General features: G+C 42.5%; 1 protein-coding gene across 1 annotated transcript in view; it reads right to left on the bottom strand.

Moving 5' to 3' along the window:
- Window positions 1–241: 241 nt before the first annotated feature.
- Window positions 242–18,418, bottom strand: part of LOC122540761 (suppressor of tumorigenicity 14 protein-like) — a 129,250-nt gene continuing 111,073 nt past the window's right edge. Inside the window, exons 16-19 of the mRNA XM_043676959.2 lie at window positions 13,117–13,300; window positions 10,751–11,022; window positions 9,547–9,683; window positions 242–1,886 (exon numbers count right to left, since the gene is read on the bottom strand). Of these exons, the coding sequence (XP_043532894.2) occupies window positions 1,725–1,886; window positions 9,547–9,683; window positions 10,751–11,022; window positions 13,117–13,300 (755 nt within the window). The 3' untranslated portion in view covers window positions 242–1,724. The remainder of the gene's footprint in view (window positions 1,887–9,546; window positions 9,684–10,750; window positions 11,023–13,116; window positions 13,301–18,418) is intronic.

Here is an 18,418-nt window from a genome sequence, read left to right as displayed (position 1 = left end):
TTCCTCCCACAATATAAGGATGTTCAGGTAAGGTGGATAGGCCATGCTAAATTGCCCATAGTGTCCAGCCATGAGAAATGCAGAGTTACAGAGATGGGGTAGGTTGAAGTGGGATGCTGTTTCAAGGGTCAGTGTGGAGTCAATGGCCCAAAAATCCACACTGTAGGGATTCAATAATTCCATGAATGGAAATGATCAGACATAACACATTGTGAAATATTCCAGACATCAAATAAGATAAAACAGTTGATTATTGTTTATTTTACGTAGAAAAAATTTAATATATTTTAAAAAAAAGAGTGCTGAGCAAGAACCTGTAATGTGAAATCAGAGAGCAAGATTTAAAACACAGACACATTGTATAAAGAAGACACTTCCATTTCTTTGATCCACATCTTTCACACAGACCCAACATAGCCCTGTGCCGATAAAGGAGTTTATTGAGCTGCTAAATCAACTCATCTCATGAGAGTCTGATTTATGCAAGTGGTCAGTTTTGCTTTTTCTAACTCGATTGAGGAAGATGCTTTGACTGTAAGAACTCCTCAGTCACTGTCAGCATACTTAGTTATCTGACCTGGATGATCATCAGAATTCATACATTGGAAACACTGACTAACCTAACACAAGCACTCTACTCTTTCCAGACCTTTCCTTCCATGCTTCCTGTCTGAAGTCAAAAGTCAGAGAAGCAAGTTACAGCTTGAGGTCTGACTGATGCCAGTTCTTTCTCCAGGGAGCACCAAAGTGGTCCAACACCAGTAAAGAGACTTTTAAAGGAGGCAGAGTAGGAGCCTGCTATACGTATTTCCATATTAAGAGATGGGCAAAGTTCCATTGTGCAAAATAGCTGAAATTTGAGTAGAATGTTTATCTTGAATTAATAAATCATAACAGTGATGAGGCCAACCCTAGTTACTCATTCTCACTGTTGTTATTTGTGTCAATCTAGACAAACAAAGTTAGAAAAATCAACCATCATATCCTCATCACAGAATTGGTAGAATTCTTCAGGAATTGCCAGGAGGTGCCAGTATTTAATCTTCAGAAAATAATTCTGGGTTCCAGATGTTTTCTGATCAAGTGTACCACATACAATCGAATGTAAATAAACATTAAAACAAATGGAAAATATTGTTACATCAGAGAATCTAATTATTTTACAAAGTTGAGATTTTAAGGCATTGCAGGCTGACACACTTCCCCAATGTGGTGTCTGCCTGTGTGTCCTTCAATCCCCAATAGTCTGCTTCCCCCTGACCAACACAATCCCATACATCCTACACCACCCAGCACAGTACATCTATCCCACCCGCCCAGTCAGTCCATCTGTCCTTGCCCACATCGGCTAGTGCACTCCATGAATTCCATTGATTTATGGAGGGAGTTGTGTGGAAGTGGGAGGGTGGGCATTCTGGAATATCCCAGGTCGATCTTCTCATTGTCTATATGCCCATTACACACAGAGAGTATTTACTGGTTCATTAACATGTTAAGTAGCCAAACGTCCCACAGAATATCATCACTCATGGGGATGCCTTCATGGAATTTTGTACATTATCTACAAGTTGGAAAAGAACTTCAATACCAGAAATCAATTGGCACAGGCAAAAGTGAAAGTGTGCTCTTAACTTCAGTCCTCAGATGGATCAGTGCAGCTGGTGACGCAGGGCGGAGTGAGATTCCAAATACTCAGCATGTGATTGAGTGATATTCAGCACAAACTAAACTCCAGAGTGTTTCCTGATCCACTCCCGAAATCTTTCAGCCTTAGTGTAGACTCCTGGTTTATTCCTTCTCGCACAACCATCTCCCCAGCTGACAATTCCAGCTAAGAACACCTTTCCATTACTCTCCACACTGGACAAGGGTCCTCCAGAGTCACCCTGAAAATACACATGAAACAATTAGCATCAAGGCCAAGAAACAACAACTGAATAAAAGTCTCGTTACTAAACCAAACAAACCACTGTGAAAACTCAGGTTTCACAGCATTGTCCGCTAAATTCTCCATTTCTAGAACTTCTTAGTGCTTCAGTTAGCAAGGATTAAATGATCTCAGAATGTGAAGAAATGCTAATTCACGTCCAGCTTTTTACAAATCTGTTGCCTCCAGATTGGCTATCAACAGCAATTCCCGTTAGCCAGGGGCGCAGGTGATCCAGCAACTGAACCTTACTCAGGCTCCCTACTCACTCCGCACATATCTCCATGTCCAGAAAAATGGGACTAGTTTAATAATTCAGGCAAATGGAACTGGTTCAATTGTGAAAACTGGGTGACATGGACAAATGGGGCTGTTGGGTCTATTTCCAGGCTATAAACTCTATGACTCGATGGGTGTAAGGATAAGCAACACAGGTAGGGGGATCCAGGAGCTTATCAAACAGGTTAGAAAATTTTGCTCCCTGTGTATATGAGACTGGGGGCTGTAGGGAGGCTGAACAAACTGTTCATATCACTGTGGTAATGGGAGCCACTCAAGAGGGGGCGGAGAAAAGAGAACTGCAGCTATAATCAGGAATAGTACAGTCAGGGGAATAGACAATCGCCTCTGCGTCCATGATCAAGAGTCCCAAAGGATGTGTTGCCTTCCCCCTGCCCCAGTTCAGAATATTTCAGTGGGACTGCAGAGGAATTTGGAATTGGAAGGGAAGATCCATTTGTCATGGTCCACAATATAGGTCAAAAGAAGTTCTGCTGAGGGAATATAAGCAGCTACAGGCTAAATTAAAGAGTAGAACCAAATCAGGTAATAAACTTTTATTACTACCTATACCATGAGCAAATTGGTATTGGGTCAATAAGACTAAAGAAGTAAGCACATGGCTCAGGTCAGCATGGGAAAAGTGGGTTCAAATTCAAGAGACATTGGCATCAGAGGAGATGTTTTGATGAGACAGGCTCCACCTCTTTCATGCTGTCCTTGCAAATAGCAGAAGTAGGGCTGTGGTTAGGGCTTTCAACTAAATAGTGGGCTTAAAGTTTCTAGAATAGGACAAAGAGTATGGAAAGAGTCAGGAATTTAACCTCAGGTATATCACATAAGGCAACTACTATAGGGGCAGCATGGTGGCTCAGTGGTTAGCACTGCTGCCTCACAACACCAGTGACCTGGGTTCAATTCCACCTTTCAGTTGACAATCTATGTGCAGTTTACATATTCTCCCCATGTCTGCGTGGGTTTCCACCAGGTGCACCGGTTTCCTCCCACAGTTCAAAAGATGTGCAGGTTAGATGGATTAGCCACACTAAGTTGCCCGTAGTGTTCAGTGACATCTAGGTGAGGTGCGTTAACCATGGGATTTTTATAGGGATAGGAACAGGGTAAGGGGATAGGACTGGGTGAATGCGCTTTGGAGGGTTGGTGTGGACTTCTTGGGCCGGATGGCCTGTTTCCACACTGTAGGGATTCCAATGAACTGAGGTGTTGTACTTAAATGCATGCAGTGTTTGAAACAAATTAAATAAGCTTGTGGCGCAGATTGAAATTGGCAGGTATGATATTGTGGTATCACAAAACCATGACTGCAAGAGTATTACGATTGGGAATTAAATATCCAAGTGTACCTGTTGTATGCAAGGACAGGCAAATAGACAAAGCCGAGGTGGGGGGCTAGGTTGCCTTGTGAGTAAGAAATAAAATTAAATCACTACCCATGCAGATTCTACACCTTCTGACTCTAGCAATAAGTAATATAGAGTTGAGGAACTGCAAAGGAAAAAAGACCATGATGGGAGTTGTCTACAGGCCTCCTCGCAGTAGCCAGGGTGTGGGGAAGAAAATAAATCTGGAGATAGAAAAGGTGTGTAAGAAAGAGACTCACCATAATCATGGGGGACCTCAATGTTCGGGGGACTGGGAAAATCTGGTTGGTTGTGAATCTCAAGAAAAGGAATGTCTATGAAATGGCTTTTTAGAGGAGCTTATAGTAGAGCAGAGTAGGGAAGGGGCAATTCTGGATTTAGTGATGTGTCATGAGGCAAATTTGATTAGGGAGCTGAAGGTGAAGGAACCCCGAAGGGTCAATGACCATATTATGATTTACCAAGCAGTTTCAGAGAGAGAAGACAGAATTAGATGTTAACAATGTTATAATTGAGTAAATGTAACCACAAAGACATGAGGGAGGAGCTGGCTGGAGTGGATTGGAATGGAAGTCTGGCGGAAAAGACAGTGCAGCAGTGTCACGGGTTTCTGGGGTAACTTGGGAGGTACAGCATAAATTTATCTCAAGGAAGAAGAAACATAGAACATAGAAGAATACAGCGCAGTACAGGCCCTTCGGCCCTCGATGTTGCGCCGATCCAAGCCCACCTAACCTACACTAGCCCACTATCCTCCATATGCCTATCCAATGCCCGCTTAAATGCCCATAATGAGGGAGAGTCCACCACTGCTACTGGCAGGGCATTCCATGAACTCACGACTCGCTGAGTAAAGAACCTACCCCTAACATCTGTCCTATACCTACCCCCCCTTAATTTAAAGCTATGCCCCCTTGTAATAGCTGACTCCATACGTGGAAAAAGATTCTCACTGTCGACCCTATCTAAATCCCTAATCATCTTGTACACCTCTATAAAGTCACCCCTAAACCTTCTTTTCTCCAATGAAAACAACCCCAAGTGCCTCAGCCTTTCCTCATACGATCTTTCTACCATACCAGGTAACATCCTGGTAAACCTCCTCTGCACCCGTTCCAGTGCCTCCACATCCTTCCTATAGTATGGCGACCAAAACTGCACACAATACTCCAGATGCGGCCGCACCAGAGTCTTATACAACTGCAACATAACCTCAGTACTCCGGAACTCAATTCCTCTACCAATAAAAGCCAGAATGCCATATGCCTTCTTCACCGCACTATTTACCTGGGTGGCAAACATATTAAGGGGAGGATGAGGAAAGTTAGGGATGGCATAAAGCAAAAGAAAAAGCATCACATGTTTTGAGAATTCACAGGATGCCAGAGGATTAGGAAGTCTTTAAAAACCAGAAGATAACTAAAAAGCAATAGCCGGTGGTGACAAAATATTAGAGTAACCTAGACAGTAATACAAAAGAAAATTGCAAAATGTTTTTTTTTTAAAAGATACCTAAAAGATAAGAGAGGCAAGAGTGGACATTGCACCACTGGAGAAATAATAATGGGGAACAAAAATGGCAGAGGAACCAAGTATGTACTTTGTGTCAGTTTTCACGGTGGAAGGCATCAGTAACATACCCAGACCTTCAAGAGAGTCGGGGCCAGAGTTGAGTATAGTGGTAATCATGAAGAAGGTGATACTGGAGAAGCCGAAAAGTCTGAAGGTGGATAAATCACACGGACAGGATGGACTACAACCCAGATTTCTGAAGGCAATAGCTAAGATTGTAAGTTAAGAATCAGGTTTATTTGAAAGTACAAGCTTTCTGATCTGTTGGACTATAACCTGGTGGTGTTGTGTGAGTTTTGCCTTCGCCCACCCCAGTCCAACATTGGTACCTCCACACCATGGCCACCATCGACACCAGAAGCTGCCAGGTCAAATTCAAGAAGATCAAGCATATCGACACAGAATGGAAGGTTGTTTAGGGAGCACTTGCTGCAAATGCTGGATAGGTTTGTCCCGCTAAGGCAAGGAAGGGATAGAGGGAGAAGGAACCTTAGATGACAAGAACATAGAACATAGAAGAATACAGCGCAGTACAGGCCCTTTGGCCCTCGATGTTGCGCCGATCCAAGCCCACCTAACCTATACTAACCCACTATCCTCCATATACCTATCCAATGCCCGCTTAAATGCCCATAAAGAGGGAGAGTCCACCACTGCTACTGGCAGGGCATTCCATGAACTTACGACTCGCTGAGTGAAGAACCTACCCCTAACTTCAGTCCTATATCTACCCCCCCTTAATTTAAAGCTATGCCCCCTTGTAATACCCGACTCCATACACGGGAAAAGGTTCACACTGTCAACCCTATCTAACCCCCTAATCATCTTGTACACCTCAATCAAGTCACCCCTAAACCTTCTTTTCTCTAATGAAAACAGCCCCACGTGTCTCAATCTTTCCTCATACGATCTTCCTTCCATACCAGGCAACATCCTGGTAAACCTCCTCTGCACCCGTTCCAGTGCCTCCACATCCTTCCTATAGTATGGCGACCAAAACTGCACACAATATTCCAGATGCGGCCGTACCAGAGTCTTATACAACTGCATCATGACCTCAGGACTCCGGAACTCAATTCCTCTACCAATAAAAGCCAGTACGCCATATGCCTTCCTCACTGCACTATTTACCTGGGTGGCAACTTTCAGAGATCTGTGTACATGGACACCAAGATCCCTCTGCTCATCCACACTACCAAGTATCCGACCATTAGCCCAGTACCCCATCTTTTTGTTATTCTTCCCAAAGTGAATCACCTCACACTTAGCTACATTGAATTCCATTTGCCACCTTTCTGCCCAGCTCTGCAGCTTCTCTATATCCTGCTGTAACCTGCCACATCCTTCCTCACTGTCAACAACTCCACCGACTTTCATATCATCCGCAAACTTGCGGATGTGGAACATCTAGTCAAGAGGAAGAAGGAAGTTTAATAACGATTGAGGAAGCAAGGATCGGACAGGGCTCTACAGGGTTACAAGGTAGCCAGGAAGGAACTGAAGAATAGAGCTGAAAATGTGTTGCTGGAAAAGCGCAGCAGGTCAGGCAGCATCCAAGGAACAGGAAAATCGACGTTTCGGGCACAAGCCCTTCTTCAGGAATCAACGTTGATTCTCCTGTTCCTTGGATGCTGCCTGACCTGCTGCGCTTTTCCAGCAACACATTTTCAGCTCTGATCTCCAGCATCTGCAGCCCTCACTTTCTCTCAAGGAACTGAAGAATAGACTCAGGAGAGCTAAAAGGGGGCATGAAAAAGCCTTGGTGGGTAGCATTATGGAAAACCCCCACGGAGTTCTAAATTTATGCGAGGAACTAGAGGATGGCCAGAGTGAGGGTAGGGCCGATCAGGGATAGTGGAGGAAACTTGTGGCTGGATTGAGAGGTATGTAGGGGAGATTCTTTAGTGAATACTGAAGCAAAGTATTCATTGTGAGAGGGACCTTGTCGTTTGAATGTAGCAGTCTATTTCATGCTGTCCTCTCAAACAGGTTGATGTTAAGGAAGATGTGCTGGAAATTTTGAAAGATCATGAGGATAGAAAAATCCGAGACTAGATTGGATATACCCAAGGTTACTACGGGAATGAGGGAAGAGATTGCTGCACCTTTGGCAACAATGTTTGCGCCCTCATCGTCCACTGGAGTAGTACCAGATGACTGGAGAGTGGCAATTGTTCTTCCCTTGTTCAAGGAAGGGAATAGGGATAACCCTGGGAATTACAATCAGTCAATCGGTCTTATGGTGCTGGGCAAATTATTGGACAGGATTCTGAGAGACAAGATTTATGATTACTTAGAAAAGCATAGCCTGATTAGAGGAGAAAGTGAGGTCTGCAGATGCTGGAGATCAGAACTGAAAGTGTGTTGCTGGAAAAGCACAGGTCAGGCAGCATCCAGGGAACAGGAGAATCGACGTTTCGGGCATAAGCCCTTCTTCAGGAATGAGGAAAGTTTGTCCAGCAGGCTAAGATAAAAGGTAGGGAGGAGGGACTTGGGGGAGGGGCGTCGGAAATGTGATAGGTGGAAAGAGGTCAAGGTGAGGGTGATAGGTCAGACTGGGGTGGGGGCGGAGAGGTCAGGAAGAAGATTGCAGGTTAGGAAGGCGATGCTGAATTCGATGGATTTGGCTGAGACAAGGTGGGGGGAGGGGAAATGAGGAAACTGGTGAAATCCGAGTTCATCCCTTGTGGTTGGAGGGTTCCTAGGCGGAAGATGAGGCGCTCTTCCTCCAACCGTCGTTTTGTTGTGGTCTGGCGATGGAGGAGTCCAAAGACCTGCATATCCTTGGTGGAGTGGGAGGGGGAGTTGAAATGTTGAGCCACAGGGTGGTTGGGTTGGTTGGTCCGGGTGTCCCAGAGGTGTTCTCTGAAAGACAGCATGGCTTTGAGAGGGACAGGCCATGCCTTACAAGCCTTATTGAATTCTTTGAGGATGTGACAAAACACATTTAAGATAGAGCAATGGATGTGGTGTATTTGGATTTTAGCAAGGTATTTGATAATGTTCCCTACAGTAGGTTCATTCAGAAAGTAAGGAGGCATGGAATAGAGGGAAATTTGGCTGTCTGAATACAGACTTGGCTGGCCCACAAAAACAGAGGGTGGCAGTAGATGAAATGTATTCAGTCTGGAGCTCAGTGAATAGTGGTGTTTCACAGGGATCCATTCTGGGACCTCTGCTCTTTGCTTCCTCATCCAAGCTATTATAAATATCACAGAAGGGTGCGATAGTAAGTTTGCCGACAACACAAAGGTTGGTGGAGTTGTGGATAGTGCGGAGGGATGTTGTAGGTTGCCACTGAACATTGACAGGATGCAGAGCTGGGCTGAGAAATGGCAGATGGAGCTGAACCAAGAAAAGTGTGAAGTGATTCATTTTAAAAGGTCGAATTTGAATGCAAGTTACATTCAATCTAAAGGTAGGATTCTTGGCAGTGTGGAGGAACAGAGGGATCTTGGGGTACATGTCCGTAGATCCCTCAAAGTTGCCACCTGAGTTAATAGGGTTGTTAAGAAGGCATATGGTGTGTTGGCTTTCATTAAGCAAGGGGACTGAGTTTAAGAGCCACAAGGTTATGCTGCAGTTCTATAAAGCCCTGTTTAGACCACACTTAGAATATTGTGTCCAGATCTGTTCGCCTCATTATTGGAAGGGATGTAGATGCTTTAGAGAGGGTGCTGAAGGTGAAGGAACTTTCACTGTCAGTAGGTCAAAATCCTGGATCTCCCTCCCTCAGAGCGCTGCAGCAGTTTAACAAGGTGGCTCACCACTAGCTCTGCAATTAAAGCTGGGTGACACATGTTGGCCCCACCAGAGGGGCTCACGTGTAGGGAACAAACAAAAGATAAAGACCATCACCTGGTGAAATTCATGCTGATGGGCAATGATCCAAAATGTAAATTTAGTTACTTTCTCTGCACAGATACTGCTTAACCTTCCAAGTGTCTCCAGTCGGTTTGGCTTTTAATTCAGATTTCCAGTATCCAATACAATATTTTGCTGAAATTCTAAATGATGGATTTTAAGTTTGGAAAATGGTTCAATGAGGAAGAAAGGGAATAACTGTGTATATAATTGTTCAGAAAATAACAAAGCAAAATTAGTACCGACGGCAATAATTATTTGCATGTTCCAACATTCAGATCAAAAAGAAGAATGGGCTGCCAGAGGATCACACGTGAATGTTTGAAATGTGCCCTTCTCAGACTTACTGTTGCAAGATGAAATGAAGTATTGGAAACGTATGCTGATGGCCTCAATGGGGGAAATTTCTGTGGGATTAGTGTTCTAGAGTGACCAAGCCCAGATGTGGTTGTTGCCAGGGACTGGCCATATCTAACCCACTGCATGTGAAAGAGACTGGCAGAGTGCTGGAGGTCACTTTACCTGACATGCATCGATGCCTCCACTCAAGAATCCAGCGCACAACATGCGGGAGGTCACAACAGTGCTCAGAAACTTATTGCAGACCTGATTCTTTATGATTCGTAAGTCAGCTTGCTGCAAGACTGTGGCCTCAGGACCTACAAGAGAAGGGAAGAGGGAGGATATTACACATCATTCTTCCAGGTTCGTAGTAGTAATGCACCATGTCATTTAATCAGGGTTCCAAGAAAGTAAATCTATCAACCATAAGCAATGATATCAGCCTGTTCCAGAACCTAAGAAATAAGAGCAGAAGTGAGCTATTCAGCCCCTCATACCTGCTCTGTGGCTCCTCAAGATCATGACTGAACTGCCCCAGGCCTCAACTCCTTTCTTATACCAACTCCTCAGCCTTCTGCTGCTTCATATTTCACATTACCTCCTCTTTAAAATACTTTGTAATTTAGCATCCACAACTCTCTGGTGGGAATTCCAAACATTCATTACTCTCTCAGAAGAAATTCCTTTGCATCCGGATTTGAAATTTCTGCTCCATTATTGTGTAGAATATCCCAGAAACAGAGTTAATGTTTCAAATTTGGTCTGATTCTTCTTCAAGCTCTGAAGAGGAGTAATGCTTGACTCAATACTTTGACCTGTTTCTCCCTCTGCAGATAAAAGTCTGAAACAAACACACTGCCAGACCTATTGAAATTCACTTATATTCAATGTCTGCAGTATTTTGCCTTTATCTTCAATGTTCACCCTGTCAAAAATAGCCCCTCAGAAACTTGTATGATTCAGTAAGATGACCCCTTCATTCTTCAAATGAATAAAGGCCTAACATGTTCAGCCATACTTGATCAGCCAACCGTCCCAGGAACCAGCCTAGTGAATCTCTTTTGAATTTGTTCAGCTCTCCTATTTCAATATTTACATTCATTTATGAGCCGGTAACTTATTGCAAAGTTTATGATATGATGGATAGGGAAAAACCTCCCATTATCCATCTCTCTGAAACTTCTCCACCTTCCAAGGGATTGTTTAACTCTCATCAGTATTACAAGGCAATACTACAACCCAAATCTCAGAACATATATGTGGTATAGCCCATTGCTGGCATCAACATTTCTGCTTTAATGCAGATCATCAAGTTAGATCAAACAGCACAAATGAAAGAGAATTGTAACAGATTCAAGTGTTGCAAGTTGATTGTTTAACTCACCATCTTCCTTCAGTCTCCCCCAGCCTGTGACCGTGACAGTTTTCCCAACGGGGAAGTTATGAGATGCATCTGGGAGGCAGATGGGCTGAATGACACTCGAGAAGGTTACAGGACTAGACAACTCCAACAGAGCAATATCATTATCAAATGTCTGTGGACTGTAAGACTCATGAACAATGATATGTTTGATATTTCCCATCACTACTTGTTCATTCAACTGCAACTGAACATGCAGGCCAAGGTAAGCAACCCAGATATTAGGATCAGAATATCTATGAGACACAAATACAATGAACCGATTAGTCAAGGACAATGGTGCCCTTAGAGCTGAAATATTTCAAATGAGATCACAGAATCAGAAATTACCCCATCACCTCTACACTGATCATCAAGCACCTATCTACTCTAGTCCCATTTTCCAGCTCTTTTCCTGCAGTCTCATGTACTATAATGTTTTAAGAGATTTTAAAAAAAACTTTTAAATGTTGTGTGGAGCAGAGGGACCTGATAAACTAATTGGTAATGTGAAAATATCTGTTGTAGCTGGCACCAAACAGAATTAACATTTTTGGTCTTAGATCGAAAGGCACAGAAGCAGTAGCATACAATTAGAATGTGATTTTAGCTGTAGACTAAAATGTTCAGCACAAAGTCATTTGGCCCATTAAGTCTATGCTGACCCTTTTGAAAATCAATTCACCTCATTTGACTTGCCCACTCTTCCCTTTCATACTGGTATCATTTTTCCATATATGTACAAGGAATAAAGTGGTAGGCGCGGGGGGGGGGGGGGGGGGGGGGGGGAGTGGACCTGTTGAGGGATCAGAAGTGGCATGCAGCTTAATAGAGGTATTAAATGAATATTTAATGTGCATTTATCAAGGAAGATGATATCACCCAAGCCAAGTGAAAAACGGATATTCAGGCAATGAAGTGCTAAAAATTGATGATATGGGTTTTCAATAAACTGTTGATAGTTCAACATTGATAAGACACTGGGAGTTAATGAAATTGCATCCAGAGGTAATGAAAGATAGAAACTGCAAAGACATTGGTTGTAATTTTCAAACCTTCCTTGCATTCAACTGCTCAAGGAAACAACTGCAGGCTATCAATTTTATCTTAGTGTGGTGAAAATCTTAATTTTGGAAATGATAATTCAAGATAAGTCATGTGAGAAAATGTGGGATAAACAAGCAAAAATGGATTTGTTTAGGGCAAATCAGGATTACTTGGATTTTTGTTTGATGAAGGTAGTGCAGTTGTTGTGGTCTACAAAGATTTTCAAAGGGCTTTGACATTTGATAATGTCAAGTTGCAGATTTGAGAGTGAAATTGTAGCTCACAGAATGAAAGGAATAGTACCCACATGGGCACAAAAGTGTCTCAGTGGTAGGAAACAAAGTAGTGAGAAAACATTTTTTGTACAGGATGAACATTTACTGTGGAGTTCCTCACAGATCTCTGAACTTTCTCCTCAGCTATATTAATTTTCTAGACTTTGGTGTATAGAGCACAATTCCAAATGTGTATATGGTACAAAACCTGGCAGCATTATAGACCGTGAGGAAGATAGTGTGGAATCTCAAAAGTTGGTAGAATGGTTGGAAATGAGGCATATTACATTTTATGCAAAGAAATGTGAAATTATATAAAGGGAGCACAGAAGCAGAGTGATCTCGGAGTAGATATGCACAAATTGTTGAACATAGCAGGTCAGGTTGCGAGAGCACAAGCATTTGACTTGCTTGGCTTCATCATTCTCCTTGAAGAACAAAAGATTGAGAGGAGATTTGGCAGAGGTGTTCAAAAATCATGACAGATCTGGACTGAATATATAGAGAGAAATTGTTCCCATTGATGGAAGGATCAATAACCAGAGGGCATGTAGAGTTTAAGGTAACTGTTAACATAAGCAATGGCAACCATGAGATTAAAAAAATGATATAGTGAGTGAATTAGGATTGGAATGCACTGTCTGAAGCATGGGGCATTCAATTGAGGCTTTCATGAGGAAATTGGATGAGTAACTGGCAAGTCCAGTCAGTTCAATCTCAACGGCAGGAAAGATCTTAAAAACTACTTCAAACAAAATGAATAACTTTTTTTTGCTATTTCTTTTGTAAGATATAGGCATCGCTGGTAAGACCAGAATTTGTACCTTGTCCCCTTGCTCTCACATTCAGTTATTCTCCATTTCTTCCCTCACCCCACTATCACTTTGTCTCCACCTCCCTCCATATCCTCTACTTCGCCTTCCCCAATTCTGTACCCAGAAATGAGAAAATCCATAATTCTAAACAAAGAACTCTCAATTTGCTGCACTGACAGAGATTCTCTATCTTAGCAATTAGTTGAGGACTTACTTGATATCCCTTGTGTCTTGGAAACAATGTGCAGCTGATACAAGCCAGCGATTAGATATCACTGAGGCTCCACATACGTTTCCCTTGTTCTTCAAATGGAGGCTGACCTGCCATGGCCATTCACCTGGCTCAGCTGCCACACCTCCCACAATACGAGAGTGCCTATATGGCCGATATCCACAACCTGTTGACAAATCAGAAATCAGAGTTTGAGCGATCAGAGCTCACAGCTTCTGTACACTGCTGAGTTACATTTGCAGCAGATGTAATATTTTCCACATCACGGCACATGACCTAATGGTATAAAGATCTCAATTCTTCTGCACAGAGCTGGATCACAAGCTCCTTCCCCAATCAAGTCAAGACAATTCTTGATGTAATGGCAATGATATGCTGTCCCTCCTAAGCATTGTGAAAATAAGCAGAAACAAAACTCGGACTTTAAGAATCGGTTTGGGATAACACTCTGCTCCCGTCTGTGTAGCTCAGATTCATTCATATCAAGCTATAAGACAACAGGAAGGTTTAATTCAACAATTATGCTTTCTGGTTAACTTTAAAATGAACAAAAATAAAGCTATTTAAAATGCAGTTGTGAAATATAAAAACAACAAATTGGATAATGGCTTGCTTAAATGTCAGCTCAACATTCCCCTTCTCTCACTGTACTACATACTTTCACTGTACCCCATATATGTTGCCATCCTCTATCTCTCATACTGAACACCATTTATGACTGCATCCTCTCTCAAAAACTGAACCCCATCCAACTCCCTTTCTCACTTATATCCTTTTCAATAGAAGGCACAAAAATCTTCCAAAGAATTTTCATAATTCCAAAGATTTCATAAATAGGTGCAGAGAGACCAAAAACAAGGAGGCTGTGATAAACATGGACAAGACATTAGTTTGATTTCAGCTGGAATATTGTGTACAGTTTCTGGGGCCCCACCACAGGAAGGGTGTGAACACAGCTGATCAAGTGCAGAAGTAGGATAGGAGTGAGAATAGGATTTGCTAGTGCTGTTGGGGAGGATTTAAACCAATACGGTACAGGGATAGGAACCAATGCAGGCAGTCACAGGGAAGTGAAATGGGACAAAAACAAAGGGCAGTAAAGGTAAAAGTGGAAGGCAGAAAAACTAACGATAACAATCACAAAGGGCCACACTTCACAAGGATTCTAAAAGGGTATGCTTACAGAATCTTACTATATTAGAACAGCAGATGAGTAGTTCATTATTTTGTTACGTATTTCATTAGAGTTACAGTTAAGTTAATTCTTTTGTTTTATTTTGTCTATATTTCAATGATAGTTTATAAATAACGTGTCCTTTGCTTCAAGCCTTGTAGTTTAACCAATCAAATTGCATCTGGAACACAACACAACGCCTTTTTCTTATTTTAAAGGTTAGGGTCTAGGCTATCTCCTTGAGGGGGTTTGGTCTGGTTCATAACTATACTGAGGGAGGATGGTACATGATAATCAGCAGGAAATTTTCTTGCCTATGTTTAACCTGAAGCCATGAAGACCTCATGTGGTCTGGAGTCAATGTTGAGGAATTCCAAAGGAATTCCGTTCCAATTTTCTACCACTGTGTCACTGCCTCTGCTGGGTCCATCCTGCTGGTGGGACAGAACATATTCAGGGACGGTGATGGTGGCGTCATATTCATGGAATCATGCCATACAGGCTACGTCAGGCTGTATGTGACATTTTGGCACTAGCTCCAGATGTTTATACGGACTTTGCAGAGTCTACACTGTTGTTTTTGCCTTTGTCATTTCTAGTACCTTGGTCGATGCCAGGTGGACCATCCTGTTTCAGTGGACTGGGGGAACTGTTTACACTCTTAAATGGATCAGAAACCAGAGGGCATAGAGGGCAAACAAACACAGACGGAAAAGAAACCTTCACACTGTGAGTAGTGAGAATTTGGGGACACTGCCTGAAGTGCAGTTAAGGTAATTGCAATTAGCATTCAAGAGGGCATTATTTTTGTTAAATAATCATCTGATATGTAGAGTTACAAGGAAAGGCAGGAAATTGAAATTAAGTTCAAATACTTAAAAAGCCAGTGCAAATATAATAGGCTGATTGCCTTCATTGGTCTGAGCAAAGAGTATAAAAATCGGCAAGTCTTGTTGCAGCTGTGTAGAACTTTAGTTAGGCCACATTTGGAATATTGTACACAGTTTTGGTCACCACACCACAAGAAGGATGTGGAGGCTTAGGAGTGGGTATAGAAACAGTCTATAGTCTGGTTGGAGGGTGTAAGCTATGAGGAGAGATTAGACAAATTTGGTTTGTTTTCACTTGAACATCAAAGGATGAGGGTGACCTGATAGAAGTTTACAACATTATTAAAGAACACCAGGTTATAGTCCAACTGATTTATTAGGAAGCACTAGCTTTTGGAGCACTGCTCCTTCAGAACTGAAACTAGCATGGTCATTCTAAAAGATTATAGTCCAACAGGTTTAATTGGAAGCACACTAGCTTTTGGAGTGACGCTCCTTCACAGGTGGTAGTGGAGGGCTCAATCCTCACACTGTAAATTTTTGCTATAAATTCTGTGTGTTATGTAACTGAAATTATACATTGAAAAATTGATTGTCTGTTAAACCTTTCATCTGTTAGAATACCGTGATAGTTCGGTATCACCTAATGAAGGAGCGTCGCTCCGAAAGCTAGTGTGCTTCCAATTAAACCTGTTGGACCATAACCTGGTGTTGTGTGATTTTTAACTTTGTACACCCCAGTCCAACACCGGCATCTCCAAATCATTCTAAAAGATGAGAGACTTAAACAATCCATATCTTTTTCAATAAATCATTTCAGTTACATCACACTGTATACTTTTGCTACAAATTCAGTGTCTTACGATATTTTACTCCACAACCACCTAATGAAGGAGCAGCACTTTGAAAGCTATTGGACTATAACCTGGTGTTGTGATTTTTAACTTTGTACACCCCAGTGCAACACCAGCACCTCCAAATCATAACATTATTGTCCAGTTCTGGTCACCCTATTATAAGAAAGATTTGAAGCGGGTTCAGAGGAGGTTTACCAAGATGCTGCCTGGACTGGAGGGCTTACCTTATAAGGAGAGGTTGACTGAGCTCGGACTTTTTTCTTTGGAGAAAAGGAGGAGAAGAGGGGACCTAATTGAGGTATACAAGGTAATGAGACGCATAAATAGAGTCGATAGCCAGAGACTATGACCCCTCGTGTTAGTCATTTCTGCCCTGGGAAATAGTTTTAAGCTGGTTGGAGGAAAGTATAGAGGGGATGTCAGAGGTGGGTTCTTTACACAGAGAGTTGTGAGAGCATGGAATGCGTTGCCAGCAGCAGTTGTGGAGGCAGGGTCATTGGGGACATTTAAGAGACTCCTCGACATACATATGGTCACAGAAAGTTGAGGGTGCATACATGAGGATCAGTGGTCGGCACATCATCTTGGGCTGTTCTGTGCTGTACTGTTCTATGTTCTATTAGAGGTGTCAATAGTTGGAGTCTTTTGCCTAGGGTATAAATGTCAATTACTATGGGACATTAAATTTACTGTCTTTTACCTTAAATCAAACGAAATGTGAGAAGCAAGTTTTTTTCATACAGAGTGCCTCGAATGCACTGCCAGAGGGTGGTGCTGGAGCCAAGTACAATAGCAACACTTTATATATCTGTTAAGATGCCTCTCAATAGGCAGTTGGGTACAGACTGTGCAGACGCAAAAGGTTCTTAGGGTAAAAGAGATCATGCGTCAGCACAGACCAAAGAGCCTGTTTCTGTGCTGCACTCTTATTTATAAAAGGATATAAAAAACAACGGGGCATTTATATGGTCTTAACACTATCATGGAGAGATAACAAGGCTTTAAGCGAAGTTGATAAATTTATGAGAGTTCTTTGAGGATGTAACAAGCATTTAGATTTTCAAAAGATGTCACATAAAAGGCTACCACACAGGCAAAGAGCTTGTGATGTTGAGGGATAATATATCAAATAAATAGAGGATTGATTAGCTAACAAGAAATAAAGAACCAGTATAACTAGTTTATTTTCAGGTAGGCAAACTATAGCTAGTGGAATGCTGCAGGGATCACTGATGGGGCTTTAACATTTTCCAACGTGTAGTCACAACATGGCTGAAAGGGCCAACCATGTTGTTGCCAGATTTGGTGACAGCACAAAGCTACGTACGAAATCAAATTCTTAGGAGAATACATTGAGTCTGAAATGGGACATAGAGAAGTGAGCCTCAAAAATTTGGTAGCACCATATGTGAAAGTGTGAAGTTGTCCACTTTGGCATGAAAACATTGAAAACAAACAGAAAATAATTTAAGTAGAGATGTATTTTACAATACTGCAGAGAAAGTGATCATTTTGTATGGCCACTGATCGCGTGACTGTCAGGTAATGATGGCCACAGTAAAATTATGGTTAATTGGGATCACATTTATGTGAATATTGACAGGGGCGGGGACTCTGACAGGCGATATATCGGTTGAAGGGGGGTTACGTTATGTCAAGAAATTGCCCAGATGAGTATTAACTGGACACAGGAGGATACAGTGCAGGAGGTGGGTAGAGTAAAAACAGCACTACTAAGAGTAGATGAAGGCTTCTGACAGGCCCCAGGACCCTTCACAACCTAGAAGACCAGCAATGGTCAACACCTTAGACATAGAGTTAAAAAACCAGATACAGTCCCTCCATCAGAAAATGCAAGTTATTAGTAGAAATAGTTAGCAGGATCAGATACGATTAGGCCAGATAAGTCAGGACGCATCCCAGGTGACACTAAATGCAATTAATTTTATGAAGCACCTTCAGGATATGACAAACCTGATCATTGACCGTACAGCCACCACTTTTAAGGAGGCACATGAGGCTGAGATACACTAGCTGAACATTGACCATGATTAGTACAATTTCTTGCAACTTGAAGCACACCAAGTACCAAATTGGATGTATGGTAAGCAACTTTTTAAAAAAAAAAGTGGTTGGAGACAAGCTCTCCCTCTGTTATCTTAGAAGTCTGACGCTAACCAATTGAGTACTGGGCACCCACAATGATGTGGGGGGGGGGGGGGGGGGGGGAGGTGTGGGGGGGGAGGTGCCTGGGGGGGTGGGGAGGTGCCTGGGGGGGAGGAGGTGCACGGGGGGTGCGGGTGGGGGTTGTTGGGGAGGGGGGGGGGGGGGGGGGATGTGTGTGTTGAGGAGGTTTGGGTGTTGGTGTAGGGTGCTGATGGAGAAAAGATGTTGATAGTTCAGATTAAGTGACTAGAATGTGA

This window comes from Chiloscyllium plagiosum, unplaced genomic scaffold, assembly GCF_037043375.1.
Source record: "Chiloscyllium plagiosum isolate Xiang-an unplaced genomic scaffold, Cpla_swu_hap1 HiC_scaffold_29, whole genome shotgun sequence".
In the NCBI taxonomy this organism is placed as follows: Eukaryota; Metazoa; Chordata; class Chondrichthyes; order Orectolobiformes; family Hemiscylliidae; genus Chiloscyllium; species Chiloscyllium plagiosum.
Note: the sequence above shows the minus strand (reverse complement) of the source record. Positions and strands in the feature narration are given on the sequence as shown.